General features: G+C 47.1%; 1 protein-coding gene across 5 annotated transcripts in view; it reads left to right on the top strand.

The window, feature by feature from the left end:
- Nucleotides 1–16,418, top strand: part of FAR1 (fatty acyl-CoA reductase 1) — a 626,193-nt gene that overhangs the window by 282,229 nt on the left and 327,546 nt on the right. For 3 of the 5 annotated variants that reach the window (XM_086955913.1, XM_086955916.1, XM_086955912.1), the window contains 2 exons: nt 6,506–6,550; nt 6,655–6,782. In XM_086955913.1, coding sequence (XP_086812039.1) covers nt 6,506–6,550; nt 6,655–6,782 — 173 coding nt within the window. The remainder of the gene's footprint in view (nt 1–6,505; nt 6,551–6,654; nt 6,783–16,418) is intronic. The other 2 variants (XM_086955915.1, XM_086955914.1) reach the window with 1 other exon arrangement.

Genomic DNA, 16,418 nt, shown 5'->3' with positions numbered 1-16,418 from the left:
CCCAAAGTTCAGCCCCATAGGTCGCTGCCGGTCTAGCCTGCCGGCAGTATATCTCAAGGGCTGGAGATGCTGGCCTGAAAGTAGATGCCCTGGAAACTTTACCTATGCCCCCCGCTAACTGGGATAACTTAAGTGTGGATTTAGCGATCTGCATATTCCAACCAAAGATCTCAGTTAACGTGACACCCAAATAAACGAATGTTTTAACCCTTTCAAGGGGAGTGCCGTGTAAAACAGGATTTGGGCGTACACGCTTCGGCGGGTTAAAAATCATAAATTTGGTTTTACTTAAGTTGATTTCCAGCCCCCGAAGGTCGCTAAATTCCACAAACCCATCAAGTATTCTTTGAATGCCCAATGATGATCTAGACAACAACAGGGTGTCGTCTGCGAACATCAGAGCGGGCACTCTACCTGTGGCTAGTTTAGGGGCATCATTGTTTTCTACATCATTCAGGTGTTCCACAAGGCCATTTATGTAAAGGCTAAATAGCATTGGCGCCAGTACGCACCCTTGGCGAACTCCTTTTTGGACAGGGAATTGCTCTGTGAGTTCGCCATGCATGCCACACCTCACATGGGCGAAATTTTTATCATGGAGCTTAGAAAGGATGGCTAACAAGTAGGGCGGGAGGCCCAAGTCTGCTAGTACTCTCCAAAGTTTTTCCCGTGGAACTAGATCAAATGCTGCCCACAGGTCGACAAACACAAGGTAAAGGCTGCCACCCTCCACCTTGGCAGTCTTCCAATATAGGACCTGCAGGCGAAATATTTGATCTAGAGTGGAGGTACCATACCTAAAGCCTGCCTGGAGTATGGACAGTACCCTTTCATCCTCAATCCAACCTAGAATCCTATCAAGGATAACCCTCCCCATCAGCTTTTGAGATGTATCGATTAGGCTGATCGGCCTATAATTAGAAGGGGCTAAGGGACAGCCCTTTTTTTAAATTGGCACGATTTCAGCCCCTAACCATGTAGGTGGGGGGTCCTCTCCCTGTAGGATACCATTAAACAAAACAACCAGATAAAGGGCCCAGATTTTCGGTTGTGTCCTAAACAAATCCCCTGGCAATTTGTCCAAGCCCGGACCTTTGTTAGGAACCAACTTACCTAGGGCCATCTCTACCTCAGCCAGGGTGAAAAATTCAACTGGGGTGGGGCATAAAGAAGCTGTGATTGACCGTCCCCGCTCGATCCCGCTAGTACTTGCAGGCTGGTGGGATTCCAGAATAGTAGCAAGCTTTTCATCGGGCTCAGGGATGCCATAAAGTTCGCAGAAATAGCTTTCCCAAATTGCAGGAGCAATATTCGGGGCGAGTGCAGGGGTATGCCCACTAAGTCTTGTTGCGACTATGGACCAAAATGATTTAAAATCATTAATATTGAGGGCGGATCCCAATTCATCCCACATGGAGGCCTCCCATTCCTTCTTGGCATCGCAAAGTGTCCTTTTGTACACGATGCGATGGGCTCTAATTTCTTCCCTATTATTTGTTTTTATTGCTCTAAGAAGGGCCTTTTTGGCTTTCCTGCAGGAGGCGTTATACCATCTAGATATTAATGCTCGAGGGTGTTTTGGTTTTCTCACCGGATACAAAATATCTTTGAGTGCGGCTACCAGTTGTGTATATTTCAGATGCCCTGCCTAAATGCCCGAACTTCCCCATGTCTTCAATGAATGGAATAACAGACTCTTATAGTTCGGCAAGTTTGCTAGTGGACATCTGAAAATCTGGCCATTTAACCCTGCGCCTGCAATTTGTTATTATTAAAGGCACGGTGGTGGAGTCTTCAGCCGAAGTTTGACATTTCAGCCCAAAGCTCCCTGGTTTAAGTGATAGGACCAATGCGTTATGATCACTGTCTGACCTTTCAACAACCCTAAACTCGTGTAGCCTGTCCCAGTGCCTGGCCTCGATGAAAATATAATCGATTATTGAAGTACTCGTTTTTAAATCGATTAAACTTATTTTTCCCTGGTCTATCGGGCTCAACCCTCCCATTACAGGCTCGCAATGAAGTCGCTAACGAGAATGCCTGCAACTGTAGAACCAAAGGGTTCCATGATTTCACCCTAGTAATCAGTGGGTCAGGAACAGCCCACAGCAAGTCAACCTCATCTGAATTACTCAAATTCGAATCCATGAGTGGCTCAAAATCGCAGTTAAAATCTCCACCCAGGATTAATACAGTGGAAGGATCGATCGATTGGGTAAAGGATAACAAGGTCTTGATGGCCTCTGACTCAAGACCCTGCCTAACTGGCCTTGAATATACATTAATCAAGGCAATGTCCGGCCCATTTAATGTAGTCAACATCATGCACTGTACGTCCATTGAGTTGGTTGGAATTTGAGAAGCCTTTACACCAAGATGTGTACCAACCCATATGGACAGCCCACCCGAAGGCCTGCCCCTCTCCCCCATGCTCGCCAGGATATCGTATGTTGCAAACGCCTGGACCCCACTTTCTTTTAAGGCCCAGGTTTCTTGCAACATACGAATATCATGCGAGGCCATAAAAGTGCCCCACTCTGGGATGGGCAGTTTGTTTTTAAGACCCGCCGCATTCCAGGAAAGGATTTTAACCTGGGAAACCGGGAGACCTTGATTAGTTGCTTTACAATCCAGTATACCAGGAGGGTCATTGATACTGGCTGCGCTAGGGGGTGCCCCAACTCAAACTCACAATTCAGTGAGGATTGGTCATCAAATGAGCTACCAATAGGGGGTTGGATAGTTTGTTCTAATGTCAGGGCTTGTAATAGAGGACTAGATGTGACATTAGCATCTTGGTTTACATTTACAGATCGCTTGTTAGTGAGAGGTCCCTCTTGTCAATCGCAATCATCCAAGCCTGAGAAGGCATCAAACCTATTTGCGACTTCCAACGGGGTGAAGGGTAACAGGTGATCCATCCTCCCATTTCCTACAAAGTGATCAAACCTCTTATTTCCATTTATACGGCGCCTAAAAGGTAAAGTTTCCCACCTAGGTGCATTTTCAGCGATCATGGGGTCAGGTGCCTGTACCATATACCAGTTGTTGAATGGTATAGATGGTATGATCTGCGGACATGCTAGTGCCCCGGGATGGAATACAGGGTTCACTAGAGATCTTGGGTAAAAGTAAGTCAGATCACAGGGAACAATGGAATTACCAATGCTCCCTGGGATCCATTCTAGAATATATCTTACAGCCCCAGGATCTCTAAAATTGATGACAATTAGATCCCCCTTTATGTTTTTCACTCTGTTTCCCAACCAAGGGAGTCGGCGAACATGCAAGATTTCACCATGATTTCACCATTGACGTTAAAGGGAAGTGGTCGATTTTGGTTAAGCCAGTGCATGGTTTTATTTTTTAACTGGAAAAACCCTTCCTTCTTACCATCCTCTAGTGTCGGAACCCCTGTCAGGACAACCACGAAAGGGACCGCTTCGGGGGGTAATTCGACATGGCGCCCCTAGACTTCTCTGTCCTATGTGGACTAGTTGTTCCCCTCTCCTCTCGCTTGCTTCCCATAAGAGGTTTGTTCCCTGCCTTGGGAACTTCACTAGCTGTGCGAGGTAATGATTGTTGGACCAGTTTAGGGGGTATTGCCCTCAGTTTTTTTTGTATTGGTGGACTTACTAGTTTTATTTGCACCCGTCTCAGCAGCAGGAGTGAAAAATGGCAGTGCTGTTACAGGGGGTGGGGCTAACTTCATAGGACCCTTAGATGGTGCAATATTTTTGTTAACGGCCAATTCTAGAGCCCCCAACCTTTCTTCCACCCTCTTCAACCTCTCTATTATGGGTAAAACAAAGGACCTAATTAAGTGTTCAAAACCTTCAAGGGGAACATTGTTGTCTTAGACTGACAGTTCAGGGGACCTGATGGTGTTGATACAATCAGTGTAGGGGATTTTGGAGTTAGTACAGTGTGCGTAGGGGCCGTAGAGATTTGAGCATTTGGTACAGTGGTCTTCAGGGTAGATATAAGTATTGCGTTCACCTTAGTGGTTTTGCCAAAGTCAGAGTGGTGAATCCTGCTTCTAAGCGGCTCACCACCCCTTTTCCTTCTCTTGTTAGGTGGCGGGCCATAAACTTTAGGCACGGCTGGTTTCCTAGCCTTTTTTTTTCTAGCGGTCTCCGATACAGGCACAGGCTGCTCAACTTTCACATCTGTACATGCGATGGGATCGCCGGGAAGAGATACAATATTCGTAGAAAAGCTGTTGGGGGAATCAGGTGGGAGAGGCGTATCATGTAAAAGTATAGGAAAGTTGTCAGTAGAAAGAGTGTCCTCATTATCTATATGGATACTAGCACCAAGTGATGTAGTACAGGGCAGGCTATCCAAAAGGGGTCTACTTTTCAGGCACTCAGAGCGGCGCCGCTCCGCCCTGCGTTCAGCCAAAGCACTCTCCCTATCTGGGTCAGTGACAGTTTTGAAGAAGTAGATTTCCAAGGTACCCTTGGTATTCCCAACAATGCCTCCAGAAATGGGTTTGTCTCGTATCTCAACCATAGTAAAGAGGCAAACAAAAGTAATTACAGATAGTCCTACACAACACGTTAGATTATAGGCCCAGCCCGGCCTCGTCGTGCCTCTGAGGGCCTCAGAGGGCCCGCCCTTTGCCCGGGCTTAGCCCGGCGCACGCCCGCGCGCATTCTCGCGACGCCGGGGCTTCGCTGTAATTTATGCGCCTCCTGGCGCAGGTATTCGCGGCTTCCGGCCGCTAAGGCTCCTGGGTAATGTAGTCCTCCTTATGGTCTCCCACTGCGGCCACGCTCGGGTGTTGGTGAGCTGCGGCGGCGGGAGGAGACAGCCGTGCGGGCACTGCTGGTGGTCCTTGGCCCCAAAATCCGATTTCCCTCAGTGGAAGATTGCAGGTATTTCGTCAGGCAAACAAAGGTACATATCAAATTTGACTTTATCAAGGTATTCATTAATCCTCTCTAGGTCTGTTTCCCCCTCTTCTGTGTATATATAGTGCTATAAAAGCGGCAGAATGCCTCTGATCTTACCCGGGTCAGATACCAGACTTTCTACTGGATCCTGAATCTCACGTATGATATTCTGTGATGATTGTTGTTTCATACGTATAGCCAGCTGATGACCAACTAATTCACTAACCTCGTATACTTTTTCCTGGTGGATAGAAGCTTTTTTAACCGCTTTGATGGTAAAGATGTTTGTAATAGCCGCTTTGGCAGTCGCCACCTAATACTCAATGTTAGTGGTTTCTTCTGCACTTAGGGAGTCTCCTGTTGCCCTTATAAGGTCTTCAGCCCCCTTCAAGGCCTCCTGTAGTCCTCTGAGAGACTCTTGCCAGCTTATTAGCCCTTAGTGAATATTGCAACGTTTCTCTCCTAATCCCTGCTTTTAGGGCGTTGCACACATATTCCACCGAGGTGCTCCCGTTATCTTTTAAAAAGTTGGAAATCCAACCTCTCATGTGATTACAATAATCATCTTCAAGGAGCAGGGATTTCTCAAATGTCTTTTTCTTTGTGTCGGATTCATTTGGATCAAGCCTACTGTGCATAGCAAAGGATTGTGGTCTGAGAGAATTCGGGGTAGCTTTTTTACTTGTGATATGTATCTCAATTAATTAGATATTAAAAAATAGTCCAACTTAACATGTGTATGATGCGGGTTTGAATAAAAAGTGTATGCTGGATCGTTGGGTTTGGACATTTGCCATCCCTCAACAAGCCTGTGTGTGAGGCATTGCTGCTTTATGGCCCTAAAGACCTTAAGTTTCCATGATACTGCCAATCGTCGCCCAATGACCAATCGGGGGGAAGATTAATATTAAAATCCCCACAGACAAGTAGTGGTAATGGCCATTGGGTAAGTTCATTGGAGATCTGATTAATTACTACCTGGAACCACATTTAGGGAGACCCCTGCTACCCTGTGGAACAAACTATTCAGGCTAAAAGAAAAAGTGGTTGTATGATCTTCAGACTGAAACGGTGGTGTCTGTGAAAAACTGTGGAAATCTGTTGAAATGCGTGGTGGTTGGCAGTGAGGCCAGCAACCTGACCTACTTGCCGAGAAGAGCCAGATCCCAAGATGTGTTGGCTCTAGTTTGAAGCCTTTGGCGTGACTGGAGGAAGTGGAAGGTATGCACATCAAGGAAGCTCCTCTTTCACCTTTAATATACATCTCCCATGCAAGATGGAACCAAGCAAATGCTTTTGCATTGTAATCACAGGTCCATATTTATGCACTTGTAATGCATAATCATTGTATTCCCTTACCCCAATGCATTGTATGTCTACATCCTGTTAGTCTTGCTGTATATTTTTTTTTTGCTCGTTTTTTTCTTGTTTTCAAAAGGCAAAAGGCAACCGTTGCTGAAAGCCATAACACATTTTAATCTTTTCCATTTCACTGCTTAATGTACTGTTGTTCGTTGTATACTTTATAGACAACATTTTGTCAGTTTCTTAGTCCGACACTTTTGTATAAATGTTATTAAACATTTCTCCTTTGTCTTTCTGTGCAGGGATGGATAGATAATTTTAACGGGCCAAGTGGACTTTTTATCGCTGTAAGTATGTTCCAAATAAACATTTCTAGTAATAGGTTTGAATATAATCTTGCACTGTATAATTGTCTGAAAAACATTTTCTTTTCATTATTTTCTTTTTCTAGGCAGGAAAAGGAATCCTTCGTACAATGAGAGCTTCCAACAGTGCTGTTGCTGATCTAATTCCCGTAGATGTAGTTGTTAATACAACTCTTGCAGCAGCTTGGTACTCTGGTGTTAATAGGTATACCAGGTGATCACTGTAGTTTATTTTAATAGCAATTCAAGTGTGTATTCTTTCTTTCTTGTTTTCTTCGAATGTCTAAACTTTCAGGAAATTGAACAAACTGTGGTTATGGACTACCAACCTTCCTTGTTAGCTATACTAGTGTGACCTGGTGTTTGCGTCGAGCTGTTAGAGAACCACTTCTTGATTTCACCTGAAAAACACAGAAGCAGAGGATAATGGCATCCCATTTGTAGTAAATTTTTTTGGATAAATTATTCCTTTCAATTTGTTTCATGTGGTGGAATGTTATCTGATGCCCTGTTAGCTGCCTGTCCCTTCAGTTGAGGAAGCACCCCATCCTGTAAGAACAGGTTCGAGGCATGTGGGCTGCTGAATTCATATCTGTGCATAGATCACCGCCTAGTGTTGGGTCCGGATGATCGCACATTGTTGTCCTGGAAGAGTCTTTGAAGTATCACGAGATAGGGGGCTCCTCCCCTGGACTACAGTGCGCATGGGCATCGACTCCATCCCCAGATTGTTTTTTTCCGCCATTGGGTTCGGATGCATATTTGTTAACTCCAGTTCGGAATCGATAAAAAACTTTCTTTTTGGCCAAAAGGCCTTTAGTTTATCGTCGATATTGTCTTGCGATCGGTGCCCAGTTCTGTTCCAGCTCAGTTCCCGAGCCGGACATCCAAGGAGCCGCGTGGCTTTTCAGCACTGAAGGCCCGGTCGACGCCAGAGGCCTCATCGACGAACCATCATGGAACGGAGTCCGTTCAAGAGGTGTCCCGTGTGCAACTCGAAATATCCTCACATCGCCGTCCACCCGGTGTGCAACAAGTGCCTGTCGCCGGATCACGATGAAGCCAGCTGTATGGCTTGTTCTCGTTTCCGCTCCAAGAAGACGATTAGACTTCGGCGCGCAAGGAAGCCCAGCAGACGGCACCTGAACCAGTGAACATCTTCGATGCCGGGGACGATGAGTGTGCAGAGCGGGAGGTTCGAGAGAACCTGTCTGATCCAGCATCGGAGATTGACTCCAGCTACGACGCTGATATTGAGATGGTCGATACTGAAGAAGTCGTCGACTAGTTAGGAGACGACGATGGGGCCTTTGGGGCCATGGAAGATAGCTCAAGCGAGGAGCTAGGCCCAAACACTGATACTGGGGCCGAGACACTTGATAAGGCTCAGGTCGAGGGATCGCCACATGGCCTTACCCAAGATCTTCCACTGGGTTCTACAGCCTCGCCTTCGGGCCCGGCTTCGAAAACTTCTAAGGAGCCACTGGTTTCCAAATCGAAACCGAAAGAGAAAGCTTCGGTGTCTACGCAACCAAAAGCACTAGAGGCGAAATCTAAACCGGAAGTGCGTATTGCTTTGGTCTGCTCGAAGTCCTCTGAACTATCGGCACCGATGAAGCATAAAGGTGTTATCGACCCGGTGAGGTCACTAAAGGGTGTCGAGCCGAATACTGGAACACCGAAAAAACTGGTCAAAGACGTCGACCCGAAAAAATCGGCGCCGAAGACAGTCGACACCGACAAAGGACTCGGAGCTCAGAAGGTTCTCGATCCTACGCGTTGACCAGACAAGGCTAAGAGCGGTGCGAACCTCTAGTCCACGTCTGGCGGTGGCTCGAAGGAACCCGTCGAGTCGACGCAGCCGTCCGCCTCCTTCTCGAAGCAGGTGTCGGAATCGCTGAAGCGAAATAAGGAAAATGCTTCGGCTGTCGGACCAAAGGATACTCCACCACCAAAGCCTGCCAGTAAACCTAAAAAAACGCCGGCGCCCATCCAGTTCACGCTGCCGCCGAAAGTGGTACCTAAGGCCTTCGCCCATAAGATGGCCATCTAAGCGTCCAAGAAGGTGTCCACGGGGCCGAAGCCCACAACTGCGGTACTGGTTGCAAAGCATCGACAACCCTCGCTTGAAGAGCAACAGGAACAATTCATCGATGTCGACACGGGCAGACTTTCGATTTACAAACGAAAGATCGCCCCGGAACAGCCCATGGAGTCATATAGAATCCCATTGAAAAAGAAAAAGGATTCTACTACACCGCCCGTTCTTGTCGAATCTATATCTCCACGTGGCCAAGACACTGCTCCTGTTTCGCCCACTTAGTCTGATGTGGAGACGGGGGAAGGTGACAATGAGGAGTACAGTGATCCTGTGGACACTGATCCAGAAGATCACAATGAACCCTGGGCGGACGCTGCTGACTCAGGGGATCCACACACTGCCCGGACAGTCATGTGTATGCTGTAAAAACATCGCCTACTGAAGACTCAGCGGCGTTTAATGCACTTATTGAAAGGGCAGCCAAAAATCATGATGTCCAGCTCCATGCTGACCCTATTGAAGTGGACTTTCTTTTTGACACCTTTTCCACCTCAGAGAGAACTGTCAAGACTCTGTCAATACTGAAGGGTGTCTTAAAACATGCCGGAGAGATATTTAAAGAGCCTAGAGAGCCAGGGTGATAAACCCCATAATTGAAAAGAAGTACAAACCGGCGCCTGGGGACCCTACCTACATTAGGGGACAGTTGCTGTTGGACTCTCTGGTTGTTTCCAATGCCCGGAAGAGGGCAAACTCGCAAACAACGGGTGATGCTCCTCCCCCTGATAAGGAATCTAAAGTGCTAAAAGCATCAGGGAAAAGGGTGGCAGCTCAAGCGGCCAATATCTTGCGCATTTCAAACACTCAGGCACTCTTAGCCAGGTATGACAGGGCCCATTACGATACACTTGAGACCCTGTTACAACACTTGCCAGATGAATATAAGGAGGCAGCAGAGATGCTCATACAGGAAGGAAAGCTCATATCAAATGCTTCTATCAAATGTGCACTGGACGCAGCAGACACCGCAGCCAGAGCCATTAACACAAGTGTCATGTTAAGGCGACATGCCTGGCTCAGAATCTCCGGGTTCAAGCCAGAGATACAGACCACCATACTAAATCAACCTGTAAACCCTGATCATTTATTTGGCCCAGAGTTGGACACCACCTTGGAAAAAATCAAAAAAGACACTGAAACTGCAAAGTCTATGGGGGCTCTCCAGTCGCAGCAGTTCAGGGGTGGCTCTTTTCGTTGCTCAAGCAATAGAGGAGTTTCCAGAGGCCAGCTGTCCCAGCAAACACAGTACAATAAAAGTGGCGTGCAAACCACATACACCAAACAAAGTAGAGGTGGCTATCGTGGAAACCGCGCCAAGGGCAGAGGTCGTGGAAACAGCTCCAGATCCTCCTCCACTAACCAACAGTGAAGCCTTGTCACTGCCCCCCGACCATACAACACCGGTCGGGGGGAGACTACAACGGTTCCTGCCGGTCTGGAAATCCATCACCACAGACAGGTGGGTCAGAAAGCTTATCCAGTACGGTTATTGTCTGGAGTTCATATCCACTCCACCCAACATACCCCCAAGACACCGTCCTATGTCCACAGAGCATTTGCACTTATTGCAGCAGAAGGTAGTCCTCATGCTGCAAAAAGGAGCAATCGAGGTCGTGCCTGTGGAAGAAAGAGGTACAGGAGTGTACTCGCTGTACTTCTTGATCCCAAAAAAGGACGGGTCCCTCAGACCCCAAAATCAGTACATTCTATCAGAACACTTTCACATGCTAACATTGCAACAGGTTCTACCGTTACTCAGTCAGGGAGATTTCCTCGCAACATTAGATCTGAAGGATGCATATTTTCATATTCCGCTACACCTGTCACACAGAAAATACCTCAGGTTCACCATTCAGAATCAGCATTATCAATTCAAGGTCCTCCCTTTCGGAGTGACGACGGCATCCAGGGTGTTTACAAAGTGCCTGGCGACAGTGGCTTCACACCTACGGAGACAAAACGTTCACGTCTACCCTTATCTGGACGACTGGCTTATCCAAGCAAAGTCGGCCGAGCAGTGCCGCCCACATGTCCCACACCATTCACCTTCTTCACAATCTGGGATTCTCACTGAATTATCCGAAGTCCCACCTTCAGCCCGCCCACGTACGGCAGTATCTGGGCGCGACAATAGATACTCTGGCAGCCAAAGCACAGCCGAATTCAGTGAGGATCAACAGCATTCAATCGCTGATACAAAAATTCAGACTGCAGCACTCGCTTCCAGCACGAGTGTTCATGCAGTTGATAGGCATGATGGCCTCCTGCATCTTCATAGTCCCGCACGCGAGACTACATATGCGTCCGCTTCAGGAGTGCTTGGCACGTCAGTGGATTCAGGCTCAAGGACAGTTGAAAGACCTAGTGTTGGTGACCGGTCGTGCATACAATCCTCAGCATTGGTGGAATCCACAAAACCTTTGCAGGGGCCGACCGTTCCAGGAGCCTGTGCCACAGATCATTCTGACAACTGACGCATCTCTCCAGGGATGGGGAGCTCATGTACTCCACTACACAGTGCAGGGACTATGGACAACGCAGCAAAAGAAGATGCACATCAACCTTCTAGAACTGATGGCTATCTTCATGGCGATGAAAGCCTTCAAAGTACATCTGTGCAACAAGGTCGTGTTAATCCAGACGGACAACATGACGGCCATGTACTACATTCAGAAGCAGGGAGGTACACTCTCTCCACAGTTGACTCCTCCGGCTCAGAGCATGTGGAAGTGGGCCATTCAGAGGAACATCTTCCTCATGGCGGAACACCTCCCGGGCAAGGACAATCAGATGGCAGACCTGCTCAGCAGGTACAGCCACCAAATGCACCAGTGGGAGATACATCCATCAGTACTCCACTCAAACTTCCAGCAGTGGGGTCATCCAGAGATAGACCTGTTCGCCACAAAGGAAAACGCCAAATGCCAAAGCGTTGCCGCCAGGTTTCCACACCCACAGTCGCAGGGCAATGCGATATGGATGAACTGGTCAGGCATATTTGCGTACGCTTTTCCCCCAGCACCTCGAATACCGCTGGTGGGACATAAGCTGAAGCAACACTCGATGACACTCATCCTGGTTGCTCCGACGTGGGCACGCCAACCATGGTACACCACGTTTCTAGAACTATCTGTGGTACCGCATCAAAGGCTGCACCTCAAACCCAGGCTTTTGACGCAGAGCCATGGCGACATTCAGCATCCAGATCCGCAACATATGTAAATGTACAGGAATTTATATAGCGCAAATCACCAAGCGGTTTCTAAGCGCTTGCTTAGGGAACCCGTCCTGGTATTGCCCTGTGAGATAACCCCGGCAGGGTATCCGCAAAGTGAAAGCCAGGCATCCCGCCGTGAGGGACCGTTGTGGAGATTAAGCAAGCTATTGCCCAGAGTCGCAGAGTGTGAACCCGTGAATGGAGTAGGCACCGGAGCGAGAATTGTCGAGTCCATGGACATTTTAGGACTCAAGACCCCGCCGAGCCAGGAATTGAACCCTGGTCCCGGGCTGACCTCTGCTTCCAGGTCTGCCTCCTCTAACCAGTGAGCCACACTTCTCCACTTCACAACAGATCAACCTGGCGATCTGGCTGGTGAAGTCTTTGAATTTGGCTACCTCAACTTGCCTCCCAACTGCATGGATATCATAAGAGAGGCAAGAAAGCCCACCACCAGAGCGTGCTATGCGGCAAAATGGAAGCGGTTTGTCATTTATTGTGCAGACCACAACATCGACCCGCTACACGCATCTACTTGAAACATCATTTGTTATCTATTACATCTATACAAATGCAATCTGGCCTATGCTTCCATTTGTATACATTTATCCGCAATAGCAGCTTATCTCCAAAACATCTCACTTTTCAGAGTGCCTGCCATCAAAGCTTTTCTGGAAGGACTCAAACGAGTCATTCCCCCCAGACCCCACCGGCTCCTGAATGGAACCTAAATGTGATCCTCACCAGACTGATGGGTCCACCTTTTGAGCCTCTACATTCATGCAAGATTCAGTTCTTAACATGGAAAGTGGCTTTCCTGATAGCGATTACATCACTGCGACGCGTTAGTGAACTCCAGGCACTAACTATCCAAGAGCCATTCATACAGATTCACTCCAACAGGGTGGTGCTTCGCACTAACCCTAAGTTTCTTCCTAAGGTGGTTTCACAGTTCCATATCAATCAGACTATTGAACTGCCTGTGTTCTTCCAAAATCCTGAGTCCGTGGCGGAGAGAATGCTCCACACACTAGACGTCAAGAGAGCCTTAATGTACTACATTGATAGGACCAAAGATTTTCGGAAAACAAAACAACTATTTGTTGCCTTTTCGCCACAACAGAAAGTCAACCCCATTTCCAAAGCAGGTATAGCCAGGTGGATCGTTAAGTGCATTCAAATTTGCTATCAAAAAGCCAAGCGCACTCTTAACGGTCCCCCCCCCATGGGCCCACTCCACCCGAAACTTGGAGGCCTCCATGGCTTTCCTTGGAAATATTCCTTTAGAAGACATATGTAGAGCAGCCCCATGGTCTACCACACACACATTTACGAAACACTACTGTGTAGATGTGCACTGCAAACAGCAAGCAGCTGTAGGGCAGGCTGTTCTAAACACTTTTTCAAACTGCTGCAGCTGGCACAGGCGACCGCCGCTAATGGAGGGACTGCTATGTATTCTATGCACAGATATGAATTCAGCAGCCCACATGCCTCGAATATGCATCTGTTCTTGGCATGCAGGGCTGCTGACATTCATATCGCCCGTCCTCCTCCCCGGCGCCTGTAGCGGCTGCAGCACTCAGATTCATTCTTAGCATGGTCATCACTTACGGTATTACACTCCATCTTTGCCACAATGGCTACAACAATCTGGGGATGGAGTCGATGCCCATGCGCACTGAAGTCCAGGGGAGGAGCCACCTATCTCGTGATACTTCGAAGACTCTTCCAGGAGAACAATGTGCGATCATCTGGACCCAACACTAGGCGGCGATCTATGCACAGATATGAATGTCAGCAGACCTACATGCCAAGAACAGATGCATACTGGTAAGTAGCATATTCGTTATGCCACATCAAAAGCACTCTGAGTAGATTATTAGACACAACTGACTTCTACCACATCCTCAGACCAACAGTGAATAAGAGAATTGGGAGTGCATCAGACTGAGCCAGGTTTTAGGTCAGTAAGAGGATCTGGAACAAGTAGACTGCAGTCTCTTAATGTATCAGTTTCTTCAACACGCAGCCCTATGCTTTTTCACTGAGCTGAAACTGCCTGGTAATTTCAGTTTTTTGTGTCGTATCTGTTCTCTTAGGTTTACATTAAAAGCTGCAGCAGTGTCTGGGACAGTTTGTTAGCAATTCTTGGCAACATCATATAGCTTGAGGACCTTAGTGTGCACTTAGGACATTTACACAAATTTTGCTGGAAGTAGACTAATGGCTCATGTCTACAGTGTTTCCAGACATGCCACAGTTCATTTAGTTGCTGGGGTTACAAGGCAACCATATCAAATGAGCATCCAGAATCCGTATTGGAGAAGTATTAAAAACTCAAAATGCTAAACTTTTTCCTGTTGAACAGATACTTCTGTCTGAGATGTTGATCTCAGAATTTGACTCGCCAATGGCGCAGTGTCCCACTGGTCTCGCGTCTTGTGAAGAAAAGGCATCACATCTTTGATTCTTGTGTCGATAGGAGTTTTCCTTCATTCCGCCTAGCCAGTGTTTGCATCTCTGTGGAAGCTCAGTGGGTTATTACATTGGTGGTGTGCTTGGTGCAGAAATGGTGTCCACGCCACTTTAGTGGAAGGGTAGGCATGATGAGCCTTAAATGCATATCCAGGATGCATACCTTTCCAGTGTTTGTTGCTTGACATTCCCAGTCCATTTAATATGTTGTGAGCTTTTTTTTCCTGGTGATATAATTTATTGTATAGATCATACTTAAGAAGAATTGGGTTAGAGGAGGATCCGTCACAATGCATTTGTTCCTCTGGTTTTTCATTGTGCTGATCACCCACTCAGTTATTTATTTTTTTTTGCTCTTTCTGAGACTGGAATATTTTAGGACTTTATTTTCCTGGACTATCTTATGCTGGGTTGCTTCTCAGCCCTCCTTACACGCTCATTTTGGTACCTCGCTTTTAAACTACTGCATCAACTGTAATCCATAATTCCCAGTATTGCCAATGAGTTGTGAGCCTCTTAAAGTACTACTTGAGGCTTTCACATGTGTTTTGCTGTGCAAGTTGGCATCGTGGTTTCTGGGAGGAGGTAACATTTCCTTCAACAATCGAGGAGGAAACTAGAGAAACCTTTAATGTGTTCAGTCTTGACAGTTCTCTTAAAATAACTCTACATCCAACTCCTTGCAGCTGTTACTGCTTACAGAAATGACAGACCTCTTTTTTAGAATCCCAGTCATTCAAGACTTTCTAGATGAGCATAAGTGTTACCTCCATTTGAGACCTTCCACTGTTTGGAAGATTAATGTAGTCCATGCAAAATGTAAAGGCCATCCATTTGAACGAAGCCACATTACCTTCTTGCATCCTACTTGGTGGAAGGTTGCATCAGCATGTATGGTTAGTGAGATGCACACCCTGTGCGTCCATGAATCCTACAATGTACTACATAAGAATAAGGTTGTCCTGAGAAAGCATCCAGATTTGCTTCGTACGCAATAGACTTTCTTCTGAATCACTCCATTTTACTAACACTGTTTTTTCGTTCCTCTCCCTCCCAAATATCGTTAACAAATTAGTGTTTTTTTGTAAATAATGGACTTTTCCATAAGTATTACCCTGTTCAAAGCTATCCATTTGGGAATTCCTGATGGAATGTCTCTTGTATCTAAATGTGTTATTAGAAAGCAAACAATTACTTATCAGGCACACCATACGCAGAGTTTACAATAGGAAATGCTTAAACTGTGTCATTCAGAAACTTTTCAATCAGGGTCTTAAGTGTGCCTAATCACCCGTGAGTGTCTCAAGGTGCTGGGTGGGGGAGGGGCTGGGTCTGTAGTTCAGTCCAATAGCTTTGTTGTGTAGTTCTTCCTGAATTGCGGCAGCGATGGTGATTGCTTGAGGTGCAGAGGCAGGGAGTTCCAGGTCTTTGCATCAAGGTAGGGGAAGGCTCTTCCTCCAGCTGTGGTATTGTGGATCTGTGGGATAGTGGCCAGGGCTAGTTGGACAGTGGAGAGGTCTGGTGGGAGTGTAGAAAGAGTGGCAGTGGTTGAGGTATGCAGGTCTGGTGTTGTGAAGGTTTTTGTGGGCTTGCAGGAGAACCTTGAAAGTGATTCTTGTGTTGACACATCAGGTGACCGGTGATGTTTTTGCTGCATGGGATGTTCAGTGTGCCTCGCAGAGGAGATCTGGATGGTCTACAGTTTTTTGGTGTGGTGCTGGCATAGAGTGCGTTACCATAGGAGTCTGCTGCTTACAAGTGCCTGGGTGAATGGCTTTCTGATCTCGATGGGGATCCACTTGATGTTCTTACGAAGGATGCAGAGCGTGTGGAAGCAGAAGGACGAGATTGTGTTGATTTGGCAGTTCATTGAGAGCGATAGTCCAGGATGACGCTGAGGTTTCTTGCAAGGTCAGAAGCTCAGAGGTCCAGGAGGATGAGGGATGCAGTCTCACTTCGGTTGAGGAGACTGTGGAAGTTCTGTGAAGCAGAGAGTAGAGCGGTCTCAGTGCTGCAGTTGCTTCTGAAGCTCGATTGGGAGAGGTCCAGGATGT

Source organism: Lissotriton vulgaris, chromosome 2_1, assembly GCF_964263255.1.
Source record: "Lissotriton vulgaris chromosome 2_1, aLisVul1.2, whole genome shotgun sequence".
Taxonomy (NCBI): domain Eukaryota; kingdom Metazoa; phylum Chordata; class Amphibia; order Caudata; family Salamandridae; genus Lissotriton; species Lissotriton vulgaris.
Note: the sequence above shows the minus strand (reverse complement) of the source record. Positions and strands in the feature narration are given on the sequence as shown.